This window comes from Siphateles boraxobius, unplaced genomic scaffold, assembly GCF_051911475.1.
Source record: "Siphateles boraxobius isolate OS27281-9 unplaced genomic scaffold, OSU_SipBor_1 25, whole genome shotgun sequence".
NCBI lineage: Eukaryota > Metazoa > Chordata > Actinopteri > Cypriniformes > Leuciscidae > Siphateles > Siphateles boraxobius.
This window is the reverse complement of record NW_027508866.1, coordinates 31,800,685-31,827,500: the sequence shown is the minus strand read 5'-3', so window position 1 is coordinate 31,827,500 and position 26,816 is coordinate 31,800,685. Positions and strand designations below refer to the sequence as shown.

The window sequence follows — 26,816 nt, the reverse complement described above, 5'->3', positions numbered from 1 at the left end:
TGACCATGGCCAAAGTGCGGCTTTGTGCTGTCAAGGGGTTAGGTTGCCCGGTTCTTTCTATGACCTGGCATTTAGTCATGCTGAGAGATTCACAGGAGTTTAAAAATACAAGTGGTGATCACTGCAGGGCCAAATGACATCCAGCTCCTCCTCTCTGGATATCATGGGTGGAGTTTGACCTAGTCCAGCTCCACCTCTGTGCAACTTATGGGTGGAGCTTGACGTAATTGGGTAATGGGTAGGGTTAGGGTGTGGCTGGACCTTCAAGCTCCACCCATTATGTCCAGAGAGGGGGAACTGGACGTGAAGCTTCGCCTATTGGCTCTGCAGTGTATAAACTTGTAAGTATGAACTTGTTCGTACTTAAAACAAGTTAAAGAATTCCACCAGTGCCAGAGCCTTATTATCTTATGCAGTGTTGCTTTACAAGTAAATTTACCGTTTCAAGAATATTTTGATATTTCACCAGTGCTTCCAATTTCTCCCTTCTTTATTAGCAAATGCACACAATTTGATGGATGGATGGATATATTTTTGATGGATGGGTGGATGGATTTTTGATGGATGGATGCAATAAAAGCTAGTAAAAACTACAATTAATAATGACTACTTATTTTATTTTAATTTCTATTTAGTTTAATTTGATGTACTAAAATAACAAAATCTAAAGCTGAAATAAAAATGACAGGTATTTAAAAAAACTTAAAAATGTAAAAAAGGGTTAACCTTGCCATTTCAAGACCGTGATCACAATAAACACTGTATTTTTCATCTAATCTTACAGTTAGGATGTCTATGAAAATCTAGAAAATTAGGCTCATTAGTAACAGGTGTTTTGCAGGGTTCATAGTTTATAGTGATTAAGCATATCTATTTAGCTAACCTGGATTTTGGTTGCATGAAGATATGATATTTCTTAAGCACCGTGCAGGAGTTCCTTGTGGTGTGAGGGACGATTTCTGTAATCTGCCCCTGTATTTTTCAGCATCCAGTCCTTTCTGATCGTGAGATGGATGGTAACAGGCAGAGAGGAGTTGTTGTGAATAACACAGGCTGGTCGGGAATGTTTCTGGGCTGGCGCTGGAGTTTGTGGCGAGGTCTGGGGCTGAGGTTTGGAGATGCTGCTGTGCTGGGAGAGCAGCTGGTGACGGGATGCTAGCCGAGGAGCCATCCGCATTTCCGTATATTTTTAACCTTGCTCCATTCTGTGGCGAGTGCCATCAGTCACATCCTGAGGTTGCTGTGCACTGCACACATGAGTTCAAGCGCTGCTGGTGTGGTAGATCTGTCAAAGAAGTGTACATTAGTGAAAGGGTTAGTCAGTTCACCCAAAAATTACAATTTAATAGATTAATTACTCGCCCTCGTGTCGTTCCAAACCCGTCAGACCTTCGTTCATCTTTGGAACACAAATGAAGATATTTTAGACGAAATCTGAGAGCTTTCTGTCCCGCCATTGACAGCAACGTCATTGCAACTTTCAAGGCCCAGAAAGGTGGTAAAAACATTGTAAAAATAGTCCATGTGACCACAGCGGTTCAACCTTAATATTATGAAGTGACGAGAATACCTTTTTGTGTGCAAAACCCCCACAAAATAACGACTCTATTCAACAATCTCTTCTCTTCCATGTCATTCTCCTATGCTGTTGACGTAGTGTAAGCCTTCTGGGTTCTACGTCAGAACGTAGGCTCACTATTGGCCAGCATCTCAGGCATCACATACATGACCAGCGTCGGACAATAGTGAGCCTGTGTTCTGACGTAGAATACTCATTCTCATTCTTCATGCAAAGCATGTTTTGTTTTTAAATCAGTTGATTTTTAGTTTTTTCTATTAATGCAGTTTTTAATGCTATTAACGCAGAAATATATCCAATATATCCAAACTATACACGACAGAGCATTCTGTTTCAAACACTAAAGCTCAATGATCAAATAAATCCGCTATGTGGGTGTTTTCTCCACTGTGGGACACACCATATGATTCATCAGTGTGCAAACAGGTCAAAATGGCGCCTGTGATCACCAGACACAAATCAAGCTCCTTCCACCAGCTCACGTACAGTTTGATCTTACAAAGTGCGTGTATATGAAGTCCAAACTGAGAGTATTTACACTTACGGTCGCTGTGCCACAGGCAGGGCCCCGGGGATACTTCGGTAAACCACGGGCACCCCTAAATCACCGGACTTCGGAGAAACCGGGACCAGTGCTTTCGTCAGCAATCAACAATGTTTATTGTTCAAGAAGTGAGCGAATGCTCTGCGGGATCCTGGAGCAAACAAATACGCCACAGGGTATAAACACTGGCAGCCCCCCTCGCCCTCCACACAGGAAGAAGCTCTCCCTCTGCTGATGGGACAGCTGAAAACACACAAGCCACACAACGTCAACACTCACAGCCCCATATACAGACATGTGTCAAATTCAGGATATCCGAAGTGGTGTACTTCATTTCCTAAACATGCATATTTGTCAGTCATACATAAATGAAACAAACAGGTAAAATATCTGCACTCAGAAATTCAAGGCATAGTTTATTATTAGCTGTTTGCATCAATTTGCTTTTATTTAAACAATCATATTTTCACATTGGATTTATTTAAATTACTTATCAGGGTGAATCTGTCCATTGTGAAAAAATTAAATTTATTTAGTTAAAAAGTATAAACTATGGTTCAAATATGGCTAGCAGTGGAATAAGCAATATAAATTTGTGAAAATGTATGAGATTGAAACAAACTGGATTTATTGATGAATGATAATAAATATACAAAGCTGGTTATTGTGTATTTAAAACACATTCATTTTATTAGTACTATTACAGAAATATTGCCCGTTTCATTAATGTATGACTGCATCACATTAAGTTTGTTAATTTGTTTATGATAAAACTATGCAATCCAAATGAATGGAATTCATTTGCACATGCAATTCAAATACATACATTTTAAATTTGGGTGAACTCACAAAACAGATATCTAAAGTTCTATCAAAATTTGACAAGATTGGTCAAGATTATCTGCATGGTTTCTCGCTGGTCCAGACGGTCATTCTGTTTTCAAATGAGTGGAACATCTTGGTCAAGTTGTTTGGGGCATGTAGACCACCTCAAAACATCTAACGGAAACATTTTTGTTAGTGTAATATAGTCATAAACACAGTTATAGCCAGAACGACACTAACAACTAGCAACGCCAAGGCCATGGGTTCGATTCCCATGGAAAGTATGAACTGATAAAGTGTGTACCTTGAATGGAAAGTAGTCACTTTGGATAAAAGCATCTGCCAAATGCATGAATGTAAATTGTGATCTTGATAATGTAATGTATAGGGTGGGACAACCTCATACCAACTCACATGACATCACAGCAATAGCAAACCACAACTATCCGATCAATTCCCCATAGACAAAATCAAGTCCCGCCCAACATTTTTTCTTGTTCGAGAAGCCATTACACTCAGATATACATCACAATAGGGAAGAAAAGACTCTAAAACTTCGGTTTCTGTTGTTATTCAAGTAGATATGAGCTGTTGTACGCCTATGACATAGAAAAAATATTGTCACCAAGATTGCCGCTGAGTGAAGACTTACTTAGTAATTTTGGTTGTACTAAAGTAGATTCCAAGCACTGCACATTATTTAAGATAGTTAAATGCTGCTGCTGTTGATAATTTTTGCTGCTGCTGCAGAGCAAGTATGGACTTGCTACTGCTAACAGATACACGAACAAGCTACTGTGAGCATGTAAGATATGCTCCTGCTGCACAAATAGACACACATAAATCCCATAGCAGATCTAGGCAGGTGGAGCTAGGGGAGGTGAAAGGTTCTCAGAGGAACTCTGATAAGATGCTGCAGGACTAGCTTACAGCAGACTATTTAAATCTTGAGCAAGCATTGTTTGCAGGATCAGCAGAGGCAAATCAGTTTGTGCCATGTGGTAATGATGTGATTGCTTGCAGATTCCATGAAAAGGATCTGTGTGTGTGTGTGTGTGTCTTTTATTTACTGTCAGGACACAAAGTATTTTAGAACATTTGGTCATGTCTGTATATGAATAAACAAAAGTGTCCATATTCCAACATTAGCCAATCTGCCATCTGCCATATTCATCCATGAGCTTAATTCCTGATTAGAGATGCTATAAAGCCTCTCTGAGACTGTGATGGGGTTTTTCTGTAAAAGTCTGGCATCAATTCAGGCTGCTACTCTGTAAAAGTATTTCATGTTAAATTCAGAACATTGTCTGAATTTATCAGAGATTTATGAATGTTTCTTTAATAAAAGCATTGTTTTAGCAGCCCTGCACTCTCATCTCCTCTCTGGGGCCCAAGTGGCGCCGGCTGCCATGAGCTCCAGATGTGTTTCTTTCTTCTCCGCACTGTACCCCCACGACCACACGTCTGGATGGGCTCCAGGTGCCAACAAAAAGACTGCTGTTTTTCCACCACGCCTCTACATCTGAAAAGATACACGTGTGCGGTTTCCTCAGCAAAATTGATCAGTCACCTATAAAAGTGAACACACATACTCTCTACATGTTTGTTTTTTTCATCTATGATGTGTGGGATTTACAATCAGTGCTGGGGGTTGCGCATTATAAGTAATGTGCAGAGTTAACTAATCAGATTAATATTTTGATGTAATAAGTAAAGTAACACATTACTTTATAAAGTTACACATTGATATTTGAGTTACTCTTTTATGCCTTTACATTAAACACTTGCACAAAAAATAATAATTCTCAGAAAACAAACACCTGCAAGGCCTGGAAGAGAAAGAGCCTCAGAACTGAGAAAAAGTTACTTTTTATGGAAAGTAATGCTTTATGATACTTTTTAAAAACTAAGTAATGTAATTAGTTACTTGTTTGGAGGACAACGCAATATTGTAACCCATTACATTTAAAAGTAACTTTCCCCAACACTGTTCATACCACCTGAAGGAACGTATCTGAAAAAGTATATTTATAACTTGCGATAAACTTATTTTGTCAAAGTACACAGCTATGTTTAAATGGATGCCAAGAGAGAAAGATGCTTTTTGGTCCAGATGGTGTAGTTACAACATACACCAGCAGGGCCTAACAGGCCTGTTTTTCAAGTGCAAAATCTTTTTAAACAACCAAACAACAAAAAGAAAGTGTATATTTAGCAAATTATGCAACTGTAGCCACAGTCAGAGAAACAATGGGTGGGTTTATGATGTTCTTTTATTAAACCAGGGATTGTGTAATTTTGACCAATGGCACATCGGGCCATGTGTGCTGGTGAGAGTGTGTGTGTAAATCCCATAAAATCCAAAAACATGTCAAGGTCATATGTCAATCAAAATAATATATATATTTTTTTGATTAAAAACAAAACAAAGGCCCTATTTTAAAGAACATTTTAGGGATGATTAAAGCAAAAGCAGAATTTTTTTTATTATTGTAATAATAAATTGTAATAAATTATATTATGAAATAATTAATAAATAAAATAACATTTATTAATATAATATAAAAATATAATAAAAAATTACATTTAAATGGTTATGTATTTATGCTTGCACTTTCTTTTTTATATATAAATGTTAGAAAACATTTATACAAATATTTTTGGATTTATTAAATAAAATAAAAACATTTTAAATACTATGTTATAGTCATGAGATTTGCTGTTAGTAAGATTTTTTTAATTAATACTTTTTTTACATTGATAATAAGAAATATTTCTTGAGCAAGTCAAGTCACCTTCATTTATATACGGCTAACACAACACCGTTCTAACTACTAACCCTTAATGCAATCCGGCCGCTCATTTGCACAAAACAGTGCCTGGTGGCTCGAGAACGCAAACCATGAAATAGGTTCCGAGGTAGAAGCCTTGAAAAATGTATAATACATAATTTTTTATTGCTTTCGCATAGCCACGTGAACCGGAATTATCCCGACAACGTTTTATCTGTACAGAGGTAAAGGGAAGGGAAGGTTTGCATTGTCGTCATGTCCAGGCACAGGTCCTTCATCAGATCCGGATACGGCCTGGATACTTTATAAAGTTACACATTGATATTTGAGTTACTTTTTTATGCCTTAACATTAAACACTTGCAAAAAAAAAAAAAAAAAAAACCTCAGAAAACAAACACCTGCAAGACCTGGAAGAGAACGAGCCTCTGAAGTGAGAAAAAGTTACTGTCTTTCGATCTAACATCATGTGTTAGAAAGTATTCTAGGTTAGTATGTGAGGAAGTTTTTAGTCCAATAATTAGAATCTCAGTTTTTTTCAGAATTAAGTAGTAGGAAATTACTAGTCATCCAGTTTTTTATATCAGCCTTGGCTAAATTAAGTATACACGAGACTAGATAATGATTTGAGATGTCATCGCTCTGCTGTAGAATTTCAATGGCATCAACATTTATTCCATGCGATAATATTAGATCTAGAGTATGATTACGACAATGAGTAGGTCCTGACACGTGTAGTCTAACTCCAATAGAGTTCAGAATGTCTTTATATGCCAATCCCAATGCATCTTTTTCGTTATCTACGTGTGTATTAAAATCACCAACTATTAGGACTTTATCTCCAGCCAGTACTAACTCATTCTTTCATAAAGACTGTGTGGTACTCTGGTGGCCTGTATACAGTAGCCAGCACAAATCTCAAACGTGATTTATCATTTACACTAGATAGTGTTATATTAAGCACCAACACTTCAAAAGAATTATATTTAAAACTAGACTTCTCAGTAATTCTGAAGATATTACTATATATTACACCTCCCTCTTTGCCTTTCAGACGAGGCTCATGTTTATAACAGTAATCTTGCAGGGTGGACTCATTTAAAGTAATGTAATCGTCTGGTTTTAGCCAGGTTGCTGTCAAACACAGCACATCTAGGTTATAATCTGTAATCATATCATTAACAATAAGTGCTTTTGAAGTGAAGGATCGAATATTAAAAAAAAACAAAAAAACACGAGCTTTATCATTTGTTCATCCGTATTATATCTGCTTTTTATTTGTGGAATATCAATACATTTTTTACCCTTAAATGGGATTAGGAGTTTTTTGTATGTCCTAATTCGGGGAACACACACAGTCTCTATATGATGATATCTAGGTGAAAGAGTCTCTATGTGGTAGGATTTATCTGACCTCAGTGACGTGAGACAGCTAGCAGACGGTCGTTTTAGCCAGTCTGTCTGCTTCCTGACCTGAGCCCTAGATTGTCATGTTTGAGCACTAAGACTATGTGCCATATTACTAGAGAGAAGAGCAGCACCATAATTCTCTAATAATCTTAGAGAATTTAAGATTAGCATTAGCCAGCACTTTTAAATTAGTTTGATGTCAGGCGCTCTGGCTCCCGGCAAACATGTGACTATGGTGGCTGGTGTCTCTATTTTCACGTTCCGTGTAATAGACTCGCCAATAACTACGACACTTTCAACAGGATTGTCAGTGGGTGTTTCACTGAGTGGGGAGAACCTGTTTAATTTTGTTATCGGAACGCAAGAGCGGTGTTTTGTCCCGCAACTACAGCGTCTCCCGGTCACCCAGTTGCCCTGCTGCACGGGCTCTACAGCTGGAACCGAAAAATGTACAGAGTTCACTAAGCTAGTTGCATTCAAAGAAGTATCTAAAGCCCTTGCACTCTTACTATCCTCGATTAAAGTTTGGATGCGTGTCTCTAGTTTTGAAATCTTATCCGTCAGCCTGACTGTCTCCCTGCATTTATCACATGTAAATCCTTCAATGCTGACAGAGAATGCTATACATGTGACATGAAGTGCAAGTGACAAAAATAGGAGAAGACATTACTCACCGTGTGTGTTGACTGATTTTACTTAACTTAGTTGCTTGATAGACTCGTAAAAGGCGCGAGCGCACGAGAGAAAAAAAGAGGGCAAGCACGGATGGCAGATTAACAGGCTAGCGAGATACTAGCGATAATAATTTAGATAAAAGCTAGCGTTGTCAGATTAATGTGAGGCAATATTAGACAACATCTAATATATGTTGATGAATAAGATAAATTTTGCAAATAAGAACAGCAAGGAATGATAATAAATAGAGATTCAAACAGAAAACTATACAGAGCTTACAAACGCAGACCAGCAGCAAGGCAGACAGGAGCAATCCCATATTAGAATCAGCATTTCAGAATGATTTCTGAAGGATCATGTGACACTGAAGACTGGAGTAATGATGCTGAAAAATCAGCTTTGATAACAGGAATAAATAACATTTTTCAATATATGAATGTTTTAAATTGTAATAATTTCCACAATATTACTGTTTTAACTGTTTTTTATCAAGTAAATGCAGCCTTGATGAGCATGACTTCCTTCAAAAAAAATTTTAACATCTTACCAACTTTTGAGCGCTATGGCGTAAACTGAGTAAATTGTGACCTGGACATGGTTTGGTGACGTTTGCCCATAGTTTTATACAGAAGGGCAGTGGATGTAGAGAGTAAGGTTTTCTTGTATTACAACATAAATAAGCACCTTTACTTCTGTATTACCATAACCAAACATCACAACCACAAGTATGAAATGACCTGCGTTTAATTCCCGCTAGCATTTCACACATATTCTGACGCTTTGATACCACAGAAAGCCCAACTGTACGTGGATGATAAATGAAGTGTTGTTGCATCATCCTGGGGTTTGCCAAAATGCTCCCTGGTGATTTAAAAACAGAAACAGTGGTAGATCTTTTCTGCAGCCAACATACAACACAGGCCGTATTTAATGGAACCCAGATGGCCATTAGGCCTAATAACTCTGCGGTCGTTCTCACTGGGGCTCACAGGAAAAGGAGTGGGGAGCTCTCGGGTCAGAACGGCCCTGGGCCGGACGCTGACGGGCCTGTGGGTAGAGGAAGTGGGCGGGAGGAAAGGCCACATGTGTGTGTGGGCGAGTGTGGGCCACTACTGCAGCCAGTCATGAGGACCTTCCATGTGAGGAGGACAAACACACTCTCATGCCTTCACACACGACACTGAGGGAATGGAACAGAAGGAGGTGAACGTGTGGGTGATTTTAAAAACAGGAACGGTTGGCCATGCACAATTTCTGAGGTCGCAACTTTAGTCAAAAAGCCAAAGAAAATGTTTAAACAGCAAATAAGTTTTCAAGAATCAAGAGCTTTTCTCTTTCACAACAGCAATGTAACAGGATATGCGAGTTTATTTTGCTTATTGAACATGCCTTGAGTAAACGCACTGAAAAATTATTTAAATGCAAAATGCAGGATATTCCTCTCACCTCTTGCAAATATACGAACCCAAACCTCAAACCACCATATCAACGTCTTTGGTCCAAACAAAATAAGTTTCACTTGTAAGTTTTTCAAAAGTCTAGCACCTGCTGAAATAATAGCAGTACTGACTGAATGATTACCATATTCATATACCATGGTGTCCTGCAGTGATGATGTAGTTTTGCAGGTCAACCCAGAAGTTAGCATCACCCTGGTTCCCTCGACAAAAAACCCAATAGGATTTTTCCACTGGCTTTCGGATTATTGCAGAAATTAATGATTCTTAAACATTTTGTTCATCATAACAATCTTCACAAATTAACATAACTTTTATTAAATTCATGAAAAAGCATAATTAAATGGCCAGAAATAAAAAACTCAATACAGGCTATAAACGAACTACATCTCAGTCACATGACTTCAACGCCAGCTCTTTTAGTCTTTATTTAAAAACATTTCCCCTGAAAGTTTGAGTTAAAATAGATTGCAAGAGTGCGATTATAATCACAATGAGGCTGTGAAAGTGGACTAGTGAGTAGATGAGTTTACCTGTTCGGTGTGATTAATGTCCCAGATGACCTCTGTAGTCCCATTTACCCACTTTGTTAGCAACCACCTGTTTCAAGACAAGTAAAAGCTTTTAAAATATTCCAAGGAGGTATTACTGATGTATTTTATGTCACAGAATAAAATATGAAAATATCTTAAGCTTGTGTTAATCACGGGCCTTATTTCAGGTGTTTAAACAAAAACCCATTCAACAAATCCACTGACTTTAGGACAATGGAACAGGAATGGCTAAAATGCTAATAAAATTTTGGCGCCCAAAAATGCATCATTCCTGAAACACTCTATTGACAGGGTACTTGAAAGAATACCATGGAATTAGCATGGAATATTATCTGTTCAACCTAATCAAAATGTTGTTTTAATAATATGGACAAAATAGTAGGCCTATTCATTTGACTACAGAATATAGCTTGCGAAAATTCTAAAATTATTAATAGGAAATATTTGTATAAAATGGCACCTGTCACAGTTTTGTATATGAGTAAATATAATTTATACCTAACTGCTGGGCAGACGTTCATTACAACAGGGACTTAGCTAGCAGCAGTGCTCATCTGCTCCTGTATGGTTTTTCCCACACACTCAGGTCCAATCAATCACTCTGACAGGGCATCCTGTTGAACAGATTTCACGGTCTCCTACAGTACTCATCTGTTGTGATGAGCTACTGACCGTCATGGATGAGCTGAGACTCTTCCCAGAAGGTGTAGAATCTGTGGCAATCAACACGTTCCATCAATAACAGAGTTTTGTAGAGACTCTGCTGCCCCTGCTGGCGTTCAATGCTCCGCCAGGATATTTGTACAACTGTTGTACAACTACTGAATCGGTTATGCACTAAACAAAAGCAAGTAAACGTATGCTATATTTCATATTCAGCATTTTACCTTATAATTTATAGAGCAAATTGAAAAATATGATTTATAATACGTGGCTCAAAATGATGAAACAAAATGATGGGGGGGACTATGGAAGTCAATGACTACCGTCAACTCTCTGGTTACCAACAATCTTCAAAATATCTTCTTCTGTGTTCAAAAAAAAGAAAGAAATTCATACAGGTTTGGAACAACTTGAGGGTGAGTATGATGACAGAATTTTCATTTTGGGGTGAACTATCAGTTTAACAATTAAGATTTTGTGACAGTTTTCATGACTATTAAGTGCATTGCGTTTAAGGTACAATTAAGGTAATTCGTTTGGACATTTTCCTTTTTTAATGATTTCCATTTTTAATGACTATCATTAGGTTATCAATTTGATTAGAAACTGAAATATAGTTAATGATTTTTGTAATACAATTTGTAAACAAATATTAAATCAGCATAAAGGCATGACAACAAATACTGTTATATTTAAATATTTTATATATTTAAAAAATAAAATATAAATATAATATTTCACATTACAATGAGACTGAAATTTCTGTTCTTAATTGTAATGAAAATAATGTAAAAAACAATCTAGACAGCATCTGCTAATAATATAATATAATGAATTTTTTTTTCTCTTGCATGAATAAATAAAGTGTCTGTTAGTGTTATGGTTAGTAAAAACTAAAACCAAACTCCTCTTTGAATCTCCAGTGTTTGACTTTATTGCATCTTGACAGGGCTGGTGACATCAAACTAGCAGGTTTCTGGATGATGTTTTCATTTTTGCATGCAGACACAGTCCAGAAAAAGCCATGTAACAGTGAAACGGGCAAAGGAGTGTAAAACTGGCACGTATGAAAAGGTATAAAATTGCACATTCACAGAAAAGCCACATTCCTAAATCTGAATCAAACGCAATAACACAAATTTCAGATGATCAATTCACAGACCAGCAGTGACACATGTAGAAGCTTTGTACAAATGTAATGCATAATATTGCAAGTCACATGATGACATGCATTGAGAAATATAGCAAACACTATCCATAATAAAGCAATACATCAAAATAAATGTTCTTGACGCAACAGATGAAAAGATAATATCAACAGGCTTAAGGTCACATGACAGTCATTCGGTTTGCAGGTAGGTTTTCAATTAAAGCTGCTCTGTGAAGAGGTGACATAAGTGGCTATCTGACACTCTGGGACATGTGCAGTGGTGTCAGCATCTCCTCAAAAATGGCCCCCTTCACGTTAGAGCCCCGCAGGTTCGCCTCCTGGAGGTCACAGCCGGACAGGTCGCAGTTCTGTTTCACAAAAACATAAATGAAAAACACGATACATGCCAAACAACTGAATGATTCTGAATCGGAACGGTTTGTCACCTCCAGGTCGGTTCCTGCCAAAGTGGCGCCCCGCAAGTTACAGTTCTTGAGTTTGGCGTTCTTCAGCGTGGCCACGCGGAGGTTTATACCCGTCATTTGACTGCCCTCCATTTCCACCCCCTTTAGATTGGCACCTGTAAAGGAAATGACAGACATTACAACCTGGGAATATGAGATTTCAAGAGAAGCGGTTCAGTTCAAGTCAAGTGTGCTCATTTTACCCTCTAGATTTGCTTTGAGTCCTGCGGGATCCTCAAAATTACAGCCTTTAAGAGACGCCCCTTCTGCATTGGTGCAAAGCATTTTCACGCCCTGTAAATTGGCACCCTGGAAGAACAAATGCAAAAAAGACCAGATCAGTTTCACAGAGAGAGTGGGTGAATGTCACAAAAACATAAATACATTAATAAATTAAAATAAATAATATTGTGCATTAATAAAAATACTATTTTTAACAATTGAAAACATAGCGTTCATTACTGTTATGCATTTGGAAATATTTATTTTATTGTTAATAGTTCCCATTATTCTCTGTGATGATTATCATTGGTTTATACATTTGATTTGACTCTCAGCACTGTAATATATTAAAGATTTATTTAAGTTAGCATAATTAAAAGCATAACAAATAGCATGATAAATACACTACTTTTCAAAAGTTTGGGGACAGTATTTTTTTTTTTTAAAGAAATTAATACTTTTCAGCAAGGTTGAATTCAATTGATCAAACATGATGTTAAATGAATTCATATTGATACAAAAACTTTCGTTTAATGTTACTTTTGATTCTTTCTATTCAAAGAATCCTGAATCATTATTTTTTATCATGGATTCCACAAAAAAGCAACACATCTGTTTTCAACATGATAATCACCAGAAGTGTTTCTTGAGCAGCAAATCAGTATATTAGAATAATTTCTGAAGGATCATGTGACACTGAAGATTGGTGTAATGATGCCTGAAAATAACAGGAATAAATTACGTTTTAAAATGTATTAAACTGTATAGAATATATAGAAAACAGTAGAATGGTAGTGTTAATATTTGTATGTATTTTTGATCATGAGAAGTCTTTAAAAAACATATTTTAAAAAAATGTACCGACCCCAAACTTTTGAATGGTAGTGTAAAATATTTTAAATGCTATTTAAAAATCTAATATAAATAATAAAACTTTTATTTCAGCTATTACAGTATTTTAATGAGAATTTAGCAGAGTTTCATTAATGCAAAAAATGGTCCAAATATAGGCTTAATTTTCTTTTTTTTCCTTTAGTTTTTGGGGTGAATGACAGGTACATCCTTACATCCAGATTGGCATTGGAGAGGTCTGCCCTCTCCAGGTTGGTACCGCAGAGGTTGGCGTGTGTGAGGTTACAGCGGCTGAGGTTGGCCATCTTGAAGTTGATGTAACGTAGGTCAAGACGAGAGAGATCCGCCCCACTGAAATTCAGGCCCTAGGAGAAACAGTTCACGCATTTGAGAGATTGAAATAATGCACAGAATAAAAATATAAACCCGTGCAAATATTCAGAGGCTACCTGACATCGAAGTTCTGATTTGGTTGGAGTGGCAAGCAGAAATCGCACAAACTCTTTGCGGGAGATGGGCGAGTGGTCTTCAGGAGGCTGGGAATTCTGAGACAGGAGGAAAGACCCATTGTTGTTATTTATGCCCAAGTCAACTTAACTTTATGTGCATTTCTTTTTTTACCTTAATAACTCCTTCAAGCTGCTCAGCAAGACGTTCGATTCCAAAGAAGCGAGCTTCTTCAAGCACACCTGTACAAAATAGTGTTCAATTTGTACTCAATTAACATGCAAAGATGACTAGCCAATCATAACAGAGCTCATTTACATATTAGAACATCACATAATGATTACATAAAATCTTAAAGTTAGCTAAAACAGTCTGGTTAAATATAACGCTGCGTCCGAAATCGCATAGTGTCTGAGTAGGTACTACATTAGAATTTGAATTTACTTCATGACCGTTAAAAAAGTGTGTTCTATGTAGTATAAATGTGTGTAGTATGAACGTAATTCAGATGAACTACATCTGGCATGTTGTTACTGTCATGTGACCTACCAGCATCAGTACTACCGCCGTTCACAAATTCTTTTCCAGTGCCTCATTTGATAGTAAAGTGTCCATTGAATGCGCACATCTCAGCAGATGTAGTAGGTCATCCGGGTCCTTTTCGCCTACTATTTGTCGACTACTATATATTAGGGAAGTATTCGATTTCGGATGCAGCGTAAAAGTCATGAAAAAAAATGTTCATGGAAAATGAAATTATGTTGTTTGGTGCAAGAAACCTTCCTTAACATTATAAGTGGACAGCAAAAAAAAAAAAAAAAAAACGCTATAAAAAGGGTGGACTTTGTTTCGGGGTTTTTTTCATGCCTCTTACCCAGCAGATTGATCCCGTCATTGATAATGAGCTGTCCGTGTCTCAGGTAATTTAATATGGGCTCAAAGTAATCTGGACTCCGGTCAATGAGATACGCTCCTTGCTCGTCCTGCTTGTTTCCCCAAACATCTGCCAGGGAACGATAGAAAAAAACTGTAGTATGAATAAATGCAGTAAGACAGCACATGCACGGACACATTTTTTAACGTTTGACAAAAAACAACATTAGATCAGTCTTTACCTTTGTCTCTGAACATGTGAGCCAACATGCTCTCCGGTTCTTTGACCAAAGTGCTCCTAACAACCAAGGGAAAGTGTTAAAGTGTTAAATTCATCACAGAGCAGCTGTAGAGCAGATTAAATGGGTTAGGGAGTCACAAAAACATTCAAAATACATAAATAAAATATATATATATAATTTTGCTAAAAAAATAAGATTTTCATTACTGAGAAATTGTTTTTATTTTCTCTAACTTTCTGTAATATACAGTGCATATTATATAATATATTATATAATATTATATATAGATATAGATTATATATATATATGTGTGTGTGTGTGTGTGTGTGTGTGTGTGTGTGTGTGTGTGTGTAAACTTGTGGGATTTCAATGGAGCTCAGTGGATAATGTGGATTTCTGGGCCATCAACGTGTTTGCTGAAAGATTTGCTGAATGATTTGTAAGAAATACAATTTTGTAACAATTTTCCTTCACATTTCTCCCCAAAATTCTCATTACTGTAATGCATTCAAACATTTTCCTTTTATTAATACTTCACATCATCCTCAGATGATGATTAAGTAGTTACCCTCAACAGTGTAATAATGTTAAAGCCACAATTATTTTTTATTTAAATCAGAATAAAGACATGACAACAAAACAATGAAATATAAATATTATTTATATTAACTTATATAACTTTATATTAATTTATATATTATTTGTAGCTATTAAATAAATAAATATGAATATTATTTCAATAATTTAATTTCAATAATGTTTTATTTCACAGTACTGTATTAAACAAGAATGAAATATTTGTTAATTGTCATGAAACCAATGCAAAAGAGATGGTTGCTTGTAATGGTTTAGAATAGATCATGGATTAGTTTATGTGATTATTAGTGTGATGATGTGTTTTTTGATCAGTGACATCACCTTGTGGTTGTGAACCGGCGGCCTCCCACATTGAGTGTGATCCAGTCTGTGTGTGCCCAGGAGTGAAACTCATGCGGACTGTCCGGGTTATTTGGTGGATCTGTGGGACATGCTTCAATGAAGACGGATTAAGAAAATTGAAAACAGATCTAAGACCAAGACAATGTTATAATTTCAAAACTCACCGACAAAAGAGTCTCCATCCGATATATACAAGACATCATCATCTCTGTTAATAAATGTAAGACCAACTGTTTTATGTTTATGGCATGTACATATAAATATACATAAGATAAGTAGTTATTGTACTTACCTGATGAGGGCTATATCATCGATAAGACCTCCTTTCCCATTGTATATGTTGGCAGCTTTTATTCCAAATTTTGTGCTTGCAACTGACAGTAGATCAGCTAGAGTTCCATAAACAGCCACCACCTGATAAAAGCAGCCATGAATGGAGCAACAACATGCTATTTTTTCAGCAATGTCTTTAATTCAATATTAAAGGACAACAAAGCATACACACCTTCCCATTGTGTGACGTTCCATTCACAAACAGCGTGACTCTTCTCATATCTGAGGTTATAATGGGACTCTTAGGTGTTTATTTATATTGTTTAAACTCCACGTTACAGTAAAACATCACAGCATTTCCGACTATTACAGAAGACTGTTTACTTCCGTAATGACTGCAGCCAATCAGAGACTTTAAAAACGGAGCGCAGCAAGGCAGAGCCGTTCCAACAGTGGGCGGTGTTAGAGGAGCGAACATCGTCTCTGATTGGTTAGTTCGATGGGTCTAAATAACTTTAGATTAATGTCTACTTACCTTTCTCTCGTGCGATTATTCAAGAAAAAAATATTGTCAAAACACATCGATGACCGGATCAAATGGTACTTGCACCTTTATAAAAAATGAAATTCTAATTCAATAGATTTCACAATATTTGACTATCAATAACAGCAGCTAACTCCAAAATGTCATTATATAATTTTATAATATTAATAGCTGTAAAATTTATATAATAGTTGATTTAGGGACACTAAGAAAGATGAGTTTTGGGTGTATTAAAATGTCATACCACTTAAAGTCAAACCACTTAAATGTGACAAAATTCAGCAGTCTTGAAAACAACTGTTAACAACATCAGCAATAATGCACACGCAGAGAAGCATCTGCTTTCATTTACAGAATGGACAGAAGCTTATTCCAGACATCATTAATTTATTTATCATACTGAATTTACAAAATTAAAAGAAAAAGCAACAATTGAAGAAACAGGTTTGTACATTTTAGTCCTTTTTGTCATTTATTTTTTTGTTTGTTTTTTTATGTTTTTAACAGTTTTGAATAGCAACCCACTGTACACAAGGCTTATGATGATATTTCTAGATCTTTAAAAAGAATAACAACCAAGATGCTCTAACTTTCCAATGACGACACTGGAGTAAGGCGAATCCTAGGTTGGACAAGCTGGACTTAAACGCAACCCTGCTACCCATCATCCCAATAGAGAGCAGCTCTCTTTCAACAAACACTACAGAAATACTAGTGCCAGAAGAGCTTCTAAATCCATTCGGCCCCCCTTTGCCTTCTAGATCCACGTCAATCAGATTTACATTGAAATAACACACAATCTCTGTCATCCTGTTGTTTTCATGCACTAATCAGGAATTCGGGGAGATTCTGAATTTACATCGAAATCGTGCCACAATGAGACGTCTTATGGCAACATGAAACTCACTGGATTAAAGCTTCAGTCCACAGCTCTGGAGTTAACAATATGAGAATAATGGGAAATGTAAAATGTTCAGTGGAAAAAAAACTTAAAGGGGCTAATGCTCGCATCAAGTCAATTTCTGTGCAGTGACAATTATGGTCTACAACTTAAAGCTGAAAAACATAATTCTGGGAGCAAAATTTCTAGCCAGTAAACAACTTAAAATGGTTCTTTACAGCCGCCCCTTTTCATAAAACGATGATTCCACATTAAAATGTGCTGTATACTAATAATAACACTTGTCGACATTTCAAGCAGCGATAAACCTAGCTACCTACCGCGTACATCGTATTTCAGTATACATTATTAAGTTCCCTTGAGTGGTTTCAGCCTCAAGATGGCCAAAGGGAGGGACACAGACAGGAAACACAGTAGTGTCCATTACAGTGAATAGTTGTAGTGGTGAGCGATGCCTTTTCTATTGTATACGTCTGCCATTAACGCCAGAAAACAGTCAAATGAATAAGAATAAAAATACTATGTTGACTGTGACAACTTCGACCTCTTCGGTTCTGGAATGAAATTCTTACAACAGAGTAAAACATTCACCTTCATGTTTCATTAGAATAGATATGACAATATCATAGAGGGCAGGGTAAATAGTGTAATAAATATCTAAGCGCAGGATTGAAGCATTGGCTTTAAATGAAACAATAGTTAACAGTATTGACTGATGCCCTGAAAAGCCGGGAGTTTTTCGGTGTTTGATGGGTGCAGAACGGGCAAGGGATGCCCGGTCGCATCGTGCCCCAGTCCTGCTCGCAGGGTGTACCGAACGAGAGCTGGGCAGAGGACACGGAAGGCATGCCTTAGCTGCGGATGGGAGGCCCGGCGGGTAGGTGGGTAGGGAGGGAAACAGAGAGAGGCCAAGCGAGAGAGGAGAGGGATGTGAAACTGCAGAGATCAGGGAGGCTGCTGGCCTAAACCCCATTAAAAAGTCTTCCGGTGGATGGCACGGGCGCGATCTTCCTCGTATTCTTTCTTGGAGACCCACATCTTCTTAAAGGTGTCGAGTGAAGCCAGGATAGATCCCCTATACGAAGCATGAGGGAAAAACACCATAAAATACACCCAAACAACTTAACTTAAAATACAGAAACTACTGTTCAAAAGTTTGTGGTAGGTAAGAAATCTCTTCTGTTCACCAAGGCTGTATTTGTTTGATCAAAAATACAGTAAAATAGTAATACTGCAATTTTCTATTTGAATATATTTTAAAATGTAATTGATTCCTGTGATGCAAAGCTGAATTTTCAGCATCATTACTCCAGTCTTCAGTACGTGATCCTTCAGAAATCATTCTAATATTCTGATTTGCTGCTCAAGAAACATTTCTGATTATTATCAACGATCAACAAAGTTCAAAAGCACCGCATTTATTTTAAATATAAATCTTTTGTAACATTCTAAACTTATTTACTGTCACTTTTGCTCAATTTTAATGCATCCATGTTGAATAAAAGTATTAATAAAATTTGTTTTTTTTTAAACTGATCTCAAACTTTTTAACGTTAACATATAAACTTGTATATATATAACATGTATACATGTTCTTACCCTATCCATGTTGAATAAAGTCTCTCCTGTGGTGCAGATATCTGAAACAAGAAAAGGAATTATTATTTAGCGACACACAGTTCTCAAGCCAAGCTACATTCCTTAGATGTGCCAGTCACCTTAATTTTAACGTCTTTGGGTGCGAGTTTCTTCACTTCACTTAACAACCGGTCTCCAAAACCTGGAAACAACAAGACAGACTTTCAGTTTTCTCACTGGATAGAGAACTGAAAGAAGTTCTTGACTGATATGTTTGCCTTACCTTTGAGGAGTGTTGAGCCGCCAGACAGCACTATGTTTGAGAAGAGGGTGCGTCGCAGATCCATGTCTGACTTCTGAATGGCGAAGGCCAGCACTTCATGAATCCCCTCACTCTCATCTCCAATCAGATCAGGCCTGAAGAGAAGCTCTGGAGCCCTGAACCGCGCCGGGCCGATCTGTGAGAGACAAACAGCTGTGAGTAACACCAAATGGTTTAGAAAGTCCATATAAAATAAAAATAAACACCATTTACTTTCTTAATAAAAAATTCTGGTGTCATCATGAACAAGTTATCAGTGCACTTTATTGCAAAGAAAAAATACACCACATTATGGAAGGTTATGAATGCCATTTAATTTTGACTTGAACCTGTGTCCTGAACCTCTACTGAATGTCAATTAAACTAGGATATGATACCTAATTTTACATACACTAACATCTACTGGTAAATTCATTCTTACATCTAGAGTGCTTCCGTCGGGTAGGGTGTATTGTGCTTTTTCAGTTTCTAGAGTTTCATCCTTCTGGGGGTTGAGGGAAAGGTAGCAGGCTCTCTGGAAAACAAATAAAACAGCATTTTTTCATATTTTCTTCAACCTGAAACACCTAAGATCTAGATTATAATTGTCCTTAAAAAGGAACCGCAAAAGAAAGTGTTATATAAATCCAGATGTGGAGTCTCGTACCTCCTTGATGGTGCGAACGACCTCAAACTCTGCAGAAGTGTGGAAATCGTAGCCTTCCTTGCGCAGGAGCAGGCGGAGGTATCGGGAGACGTCACGTCCGGCGATGTCCACGCGCATGATGGAATGTGGAATGGCGAATCCCTCGTATATGGGGACAGCGTGTGTCACACCATCCCCAGCATCCAGGACCACACCTGTGGTTCGGCCTGTGGCGTATCTGTCAGACATGAAAGGAGTTTGCATGAGAGAGCGAGTATGAGGCGTGATATCAGGAAGAAGGACTTGAAAGCTCTGAACTCACAAACTGAGCACCGCCTGCATGGAGATGAACAGCGCCGGCACGTTGAAGGTCTCGAAGAAAACCTCTGCCGCCCGTTCACGGTTTTTACTGGGGTTCAGTGGTGCTTCGGTCAACAGTACAGGATGCTGAAAGATACATAAATATATAAATGTCTGAACAATATAGCGAAAGACAGTGCTGTTAACTAAAACTATAAAAGACTATAAAATTTTGGTAATCAAAATAAAATGGAGATCCAAAAACATTTAAATTACAAATTTAAAACTTAAAAATGAGGGAAGAAAAGCTTAAAAAAAAAATATTATTAATTATTAATTATCCAAACATAATAATTAGTTCAAAAAGTTAAACTTAAAATGTTTTCTTGGAAACTAACAGAAAGAAATAAGTTATGTTGAAGTACTAAAATGAAAAAAATAAATAAATATGAATTAAAAACTCATTGCAAAAATTATTAAAATAATAATTTAAATGATAACTAACCCAAATATAAAAATAAAAACAAAGAATTAATAAGTACTATAAATAATACTAAAATAATTCTGGTGAAGATTAATACAATGAAAATGAAGATAAATTCAATCCACACCTCCTCAGAGAAGGTCTGCAGCTGTTCCTTTGAGTACACATACTGCCAGATGCGCTCCATGTCATTCCAGTCTTTCACGATGCCGTGTTCCATGGGATAGCGCACGGACAGCAGGCCCCTGTGCTCCTGCATATGCCACAGATATCAAGAGCACATTATGCATTTACATGATTACAATGCAACTTAAAGGCAGGTTAGGTAGATATCCCCAAAAATACTTTTTTCAAATTTGTTTAAACTTTCTTTATATATCAATGCATAATTAAAATGTAAGTACCCTGGAAAAGAAATTATAAAAATCGAGTGTCTGTAGTCCTCTCAGGACTGTAATAAACACAGCTCATTATTCCATTCGGGACGAAAGAAATGATTGGCTCGGGCGACTGTCACTCTCCCTCGCTACCATGGATACCACCTCTGCTGATACAGGAGCAGCCCAAATGCGCGCACCCGTTTGAAGAGGCACTGAAGCTAGTAATAACAATTATGGCAGAGAAAGAACAGTCAAAATTCTCAGTACCTGCATATAGAGTAGGGGTGTGCAAAGCAGCCGGTATTTGTATCTGTATTTGTATTTGTTGAGGGGGAAAAAGTATTTGTATTTGTATTCGAGTAAAATCCAAAATAGGCGTAAAAATCTAGTTTTTTTGCGTTACACTTCTAATTTACGTTATAGTGTAAGTATTCTTTAATTATATAAATCCAGCAATGAACATGTAGCCTATCAAGGAACGTCATTGAAAAGAAAATAACATAACAGCCATTACCTCATCCATGGTTAAACCAACAACTAATAAAATACCATTGTGAACATTATGAATCCCACCACCACCCGTCCTTGTTGGAGGACGCTGAACAGACAGAATAAGTAAGGGATAATGTATAGCGAGGCGGTTGATTATGAGCCTGACGCGAAGCGGAGGTGTCTTGAATCAGCCTGAAGGGTTTGTATTCGCTATAACAACCACCTCGCTATACATTATCCCTTTTACTACATGGCTACCTACCAAATAAATCAATAATTTGACTCAAAATATTGATTTAAAAAGGAGTTTATTGATTTAAAAACTATTGTATTGCTTCCGCTAAAAAAAATAGTCCGTTCCGTCTCTACGTTTAGAATCCATGGCAACGCTCTGTTTTTCGTGGCAACGGTGTGTTATACTTAGCAGCGGTCTGTTATTAAGAAATAACCATGGAAATAACAGACCGCATTCTACATTAGAATTCAACCAAGCCATGTAATAAAAACAAATAATTACGGAGCTAACAGAGCTACGTAAACAGAGCGAACATGAGAGCACCCGGCTGCAGACGTCAATAATGCAGCGTAATGAAATAATCTCCCGATCAAACTCCACTTCCCGAAAGTTATAAACTGCCTCCGGAACCCAGTTAAGGTACAAAAATCTATTCAACAAAAATAGTAATGCAGTTAAGTGTTTTTTCGCTCAGCCGAGCCCTCTCTGTTGCTGTGTGGAGCAGCCTGTCAGTCACCTCTTCCTGAACGTCACTCACTCACTCGCGCACTGCGGTCTCGTGAGGAAACGCAGCTTTTTGATATAAAGTTTTTCTTGTTCCCGAATACAAATATTTTCTAAAGTATTTGTTCGAAATAAGTATTCGTAAAAAACACGTTATTTGTGCCCTTCCGAATACCGTATTCGGGTTCGGCTCCACCCCTAATATAGAGGCAGCGAAGTCAAACAAGTTAAAAAAAGGAAGACAGTATTTGAAAAGGCTATGAACAAAAAGTCTTTGGATAAATCAAAAAATCATACGAGAGTCAATATCTGCGTGGCTTTCCAGCGGTGGTGACAACTGAGGGATCTCAAGGGGCTGAAAAGTGACTCCATGATGGCTTTATTTCTGCTGGACAGGTAATCTTGCTGTTTTCATTTTGATGGCATTTATTTTTTCATGAAGCATGTATCACTAGCACACGTAGCTACCTAATATAGCTACCTAACGTTACATAGCATAACTAATGTTACACTGGCTTAGCTATGACAGTGTAACTTTGGTGTCGACTGGTATAACGTTACTGTTAGCGAGCCAGGGTTGAGACGATAAATAAGCAATAGGCCTATCTGCAGTTGAAAGCTGTTTTGTTTAATTTTGCCAAATCTAACTTTAGGTTAAAAAGTTTAGGGGATCTATTTTTATACCTAGCTTTACCCTCTGCCTAAACTTTGTTCCTATTTTCACCGTGAACTCTACCTGCTACGTTTTTTCACGTTTGGTTTGTTGTTATATGCTCTACATATGTTTACCTATGTCTTTATGTTGTATCTGCAGTGTTGTGCCTGAACGCGTTCAGAATCAGAAAGAGCTTTATTGCCAAGTGTGCTTGCACACACAAGGAAAAAAACTATCGTTCATTGAACGATAGTTCATGAACTCGTTCATATTTTGGTCGAACGTGAACTGAAGGTACTGTATTACTGCCAGCGTTCATTCTGGCGTCTCTGAACGCACGCTCTCTCAGTTTAACTTCGTTCAATGGGGCGCCAGATTTCTATAGAGTCTCCCAGGCGAAAACCCGGATAAAACACACGTAAACAGGTCTTAAATATGTAGTGAAAAAAACACCCAAACTGGCAATACAAGCCACCAGTGTCACACCAAGGCCGCCGCATCAAAACAAAAAGCAGCATGTAGTCGACAAAGCAGCGAGGAGGCGTTGTATCGTATGATCAGTTTTAAGACAAGGTCGGTGAGGATGGGAAAAATCTTAGGGGCGATAAAATAACCGCTGTCTGTGGTTGTATATGGGTTGTGGCAATAATTTAAATAAAAAAATAGCTCGCAGTAACATATGGAAAAAAAGAACTATGAACTTGTTAATTTTTTGGAACCGTGAACTTAGTTCAAAATTGTGAAGTATGAACTATGAACTGAACTAGTTCATTTTAAAATTTGTGAACTGAACTTTGAACTAGTTCGTGTAGAAAGTGAACTCTCCCAACACTGTAAATCTGTATGTGTTATACAATATATGTTGTATGTGTGCGTTATATTATCTTGTGTCTGCAATGCAGTTGTGAGAAGGTGTTTGAGTGTGTTACTCAGTTTATCTGTAAACAATCTTATGTTATGAATCTTACAAATTCACCTTCATCACAGTGTAACTGATTGTAACGGCAAACGTGTATCAATTAAGCTATTTATAGCTTTGCCTTATATTTAGTTTGATTCTGTTACGAGCTAGTAAAATATTTTAAACTTTACCAGTATCGATATGCGAGCTTGATAGTGAATACTAACAGCCATGTTAATTGTTTTATTTCATACTGATAAAGTTAGTTATTTTATTACTTATGCTGACATGATGTCACTACATAAGGTAAAGCTGGTAAACGCGTCCGACTCTTCCAGCTGAGCGAACGGCCGGGATCGCGCGTTCATTTGTTTTGGGGGTCTGGCTTTGGAAGGAGCCGAGAAGGGAGGGGGTGGGAGTTAATGGAATAATGAGCTGTGTTTATTGCCGTCCTGAGAGGACAACAGACATCTTTATAATTTCTTTTCCAGAGTACTTACATTTTAATTATGCATTGATATATAAAGGCAGTTTAAACAAATTTGGAAAGAAGTATTTTGGGGGATTTCTACCTACCCTGCATTTAAAGACAGCATGAAATCAAAACTGCCCCTTTAATTTGCACGTTATATTAACTTTTCTCTTCTGATGACATGCACAACATATTACAAACCAACAGCATCACCGGTTAAATCAAGACCCACCCAATAATATTTACTGAATACTGTTGCACATTACAGAAGTTAAATGCATTGTGAATGTCAAGATAAAACACATTTTTAATAGAGACATGTACTTTAAATAAAGTTTTACCTCGGCTTTGGGTCCAATAAACAGATCACCCTCAAGGGCACCGGCCATCACCCGAACATGCTTGGGTCGCCCCACACTAGAAATAAACCGTTCTGGTTAATATAACACCACAATGTGTGTGTGTATTTTGTTTCAATGTTTTTAAAATAAGTCTCTTATGCTCACCAAGGCTGCATTTATTTGATCAAAAATACAATAAAAATAATAATATTGTGAAATAATTATTACAATTTAAAATAGGTGTTTGCTATTTTAATATATTTTAAAATGTAATTTATTCCTGTGATGCAAAACTGAATTTTCAGCATCATTACTCCAGTCTTCAGTGTCACATGATCCTTCAGAAATCATTTTAATATGCTTATTTGCTGCTCAAGAAACATTTTTATTGATATCAATGATGAACAGTTATGCTGCTTAATATGTTCCTGGTAACCATGATACGTTTATTTACAGGATTCTTTAATGAATAGAAAGTTCAAAAGAATGCCATTTATTTAAAATAGAAATCTTTTGTAACATTATAAATGTCTTTACTGCTACTTTTGATCGATTTAACACAACCTTGCTGAATAAAATTATTTATTTAAAAAAAAACTTCTGAGCCCTAAACTTTGAAGGTTTTTTCAATGTAGTTATACCAATCTAATGGTAACTCACTAATTTGGGAAACAGTATTTAGGGATCTGATCTCCAGCAAAGCCAGCCTTAATAACTCCAGAACCCTGTAAGAGAAGTAAGAAGAAAAGAAAAAAGAATGAAAATGAAACTCCAATATGAACTCCAATTGTACAGGGAGTAAACTGTATAAGTAAACTGGGTAACACCTTATTGTACAGTGTTCTTGTTACAAATGTTACATGCAGTTACTTTAATAACTATAAATTATGCATAATTACAACTAACCCTAAACCCCAATCCTAACCCTATAGTAAGTAAATGCAGTTAATTAGTATTACACAACACTTAAATGCATAATTATACGGTAACACAGACACTGTAAAAAAAAAAAAAAGTGTAACAGCAAACTGTATGAACTATAAAAGCTCAAACAGTGAATGTGTTGTAAAATGATTCATATAATGTTCTGAACCCTCCTTGTTTGATCTTGAGTCATGGGACAGAGCTGGAGGGAGCAACAAGAAACAACCAGCGACACACTCCAGAAGAGAAACAGTGTGAGAAAGCATCTCAATGTTCCCTTAAATATCACTGACATTTACTACGTTTTCTTCATTTTTGCAACCTGTGACAGTCATTCAGGCTTTAAGGTTACAGAGCTCCCATTTTAAATCTGATTAAAGATTGAAGCTTAATAGTTCTCCATCTATTGCTCCACTTTTCTGGCTTGTGTTAAAATGAATTTTGTAATTTATATAAATTATTTCAAACTATGAAATGTGGCTGTAAATAAAAGGAGGGGTCACAGACAGCCATCTTGGCAACAATAACAACTCTAGATAAAATACAGGGTTTTACGTGATAGATTCTCTTTGACAACCATGCATCTTGCGATATTTCATTAATATGAACAACGTGGAATCATTTATTTTACATTTGAGTGATTAATTCAAAGAACCACTGAAATGAGTACCAAATCAGCTTTATGCCGATACATCATAACGTTACTGAGCAGCGAATGCCTAAGGATAACGCATTTAAGACAGATACACTGTGATGCTTTGCATGGTGAAGTGTTTAGATGTGCATCTGGCTGTGCACAATAAATAAAATCCAAAAAATCTAATTTAGCATTTGCCGGCTAGCGCAGGATTTGGCACAATGGCATTAGCTTTAGCCTCTTAGCACAGACTGGGTGTGGAGGGCTGCTGACATCATACTCACATTATCAATCACAACCGGCTGGTTGGCTATAATATCATACGACTCCATGTTCAGCCTGCGCTTGTGTGCGTTTGTCGGTCAACTCGTTCGCAAGAAGCAACGTTTATGATTTTCTGTTCATGTAAATAAAAAATAACCGTCGCTACTTGGCAGTAAAACCACAGGCTGAGCAGTGATGCGTCAACCGAACCTCACTGTGGAGGGAGCCAATCAAACCATCCGGACTAGGAGATGACTGACAGCTCATTTAGCCAATAGTCATTTGATTCGAAGGCGC

At 37.1% G+C, this 26,816-nt stretch overlaps 2 protein-coding genes and 1 long non-coding RNA gene across 5 annotated transcripts in view; all 3 read right to left on the bottom strand.

Annotated features, from left to right (window-relative positions):
- LOC143750454 (uncharacterized) overlaps positions 1–10,551 on the bottom strand; it is an 11,560-nt gene extending 1,009 nt beyond the window's left edge. The window contains exons 1-5 of one of the 3 annotated variants that reach the window (XR_013207169.1): positions 10,508–10,551; positions 9,815–9,881; positions 2,973–3,122; positions 2,124–2,366; positions 1–1,285 (exon numbers count right to left, since the gene is read on the bottom strand). The exon at positions 1–1,285 is cut by the window's left edge and continues 1,009 nt beyond it. This is a non-coding gene — a long non-coding RNA (uncharacterized LOC143750454). Of the gene's footprint in view, positions 1,286–2,123; positions 2,367–2,972; positions 3,123–9,814; positions 9,882–10,333 lie in introns of all 3 variants that reach the window. The other 2 variants (XR_013207168.1, XR_013207170.1) reach the window with 2 other exon arrangements.
- Positions 10,552–11,408: 857 nt separating this feature from the next.
- On the bottom strand, positions 11,409–16,409 carry kctd9b (potassium channel tetramerization domain containing 9b). Its single transcript, XM_077243520.1, has 12 exons — positions 16,193–16,409; positions 15,980–16,101; positions 15,852–15,895; positions 15,667–15,766; positions 14,749–14,804; positions 14,508–14,636; positions 13,808–13,875; positions 13,636–13,731; positions 13,402–13,551; positions 12,316–12,421; positions 12,095–12,228; positions 11,409–12,016 (listed from the first exon to the last, which is right to left on the bottom strand). Exons 1-12 carry the CDS (start codon positions 16,238–16,240, stop codon positions 11,900–11,902), a joined length of 1,170 nt encoding a protein of 389 aa, XP_077099635.1. The 5' UTR covers positions 16,241–16,409; the 3' UTR covers positions 11,409–11,899.
- Positions 16,410–16,874: 465 nt separating this feature from the next.
- actr1b (actin related protein 1B) lies at positions 16,875–26,765 on the bottom strand. The gene is made up of 11 exons (XM_077243519.1): positions 26,540–26,765; positions 25,355–25,419; positions 24,695–24,770; positions 20,842–20,967; positions 20,253–20,377; positions 19,952–20,168; positions 19,727–19,819; positions 19,267–19,441; positions 19,124–19,185; positions 19,005–19,045; positions 16,875–18,480 (listed from the first exon to the last, which is right to left on the bottom strand). Exons 1-11 carry the CDS (start codon positions 26,585–26,587, stop codon positions 18,378–18,380), a joined length of 1,131 nt encoding a protein of 376 aa, XP_077099634.1. The 5' UTR covers positions 26,588–26,765; the 3' UTR covers positions 16,875–18,377.
- Positions 26,766–26,816: the final 51 nt, after the last annotated feature.

Bases quoted from the DNA above. Each gene is read 5' to 3' on its own strand.
- kctd9b (XM_077243520.1), bottom strand. From the start codon at position 16,240: ATGAGAAGAGTCACGCTGTTTGTGAATGGAACGTCACACAATGGGAAG. The intron at 14,805-15,666 runs GTGATGTCACTG...CTTGGTTGTTAG, and splicing joins CGCCGGTTCACAACCACAAG to GAGCACTTTGGTCAAAGAAC. The intron at 13,552-13,635 runs GTAGCCTCTGAA...TGTTTCTCCTAG, and splicing joins AATCAGAACTTCGATGTCAG to GGCCTGAATTTCAGTGGGGC.
- actr1b (XM_077243519.1), bottom strand. From the start codon at position 26,587: ATGGAGTCGTATGATATTATAGCCAACCAGCCGGTTGTGATTGATAAT. The intron at 19,046-19,123 runs GTGACTGGCACA...TTCTTGTTTCAG, and splicing joins CCAAAGACGTTAAAATTAAG to ATATCTGCACCACAGGAGAG. The intron at 18,481-19,004 runs GTAAGAACATGT...TGCTTCGTATAG, and splicing joins CTTTATTCAACATGGATAGG to GGGATCTATCCTGGCTTCAC.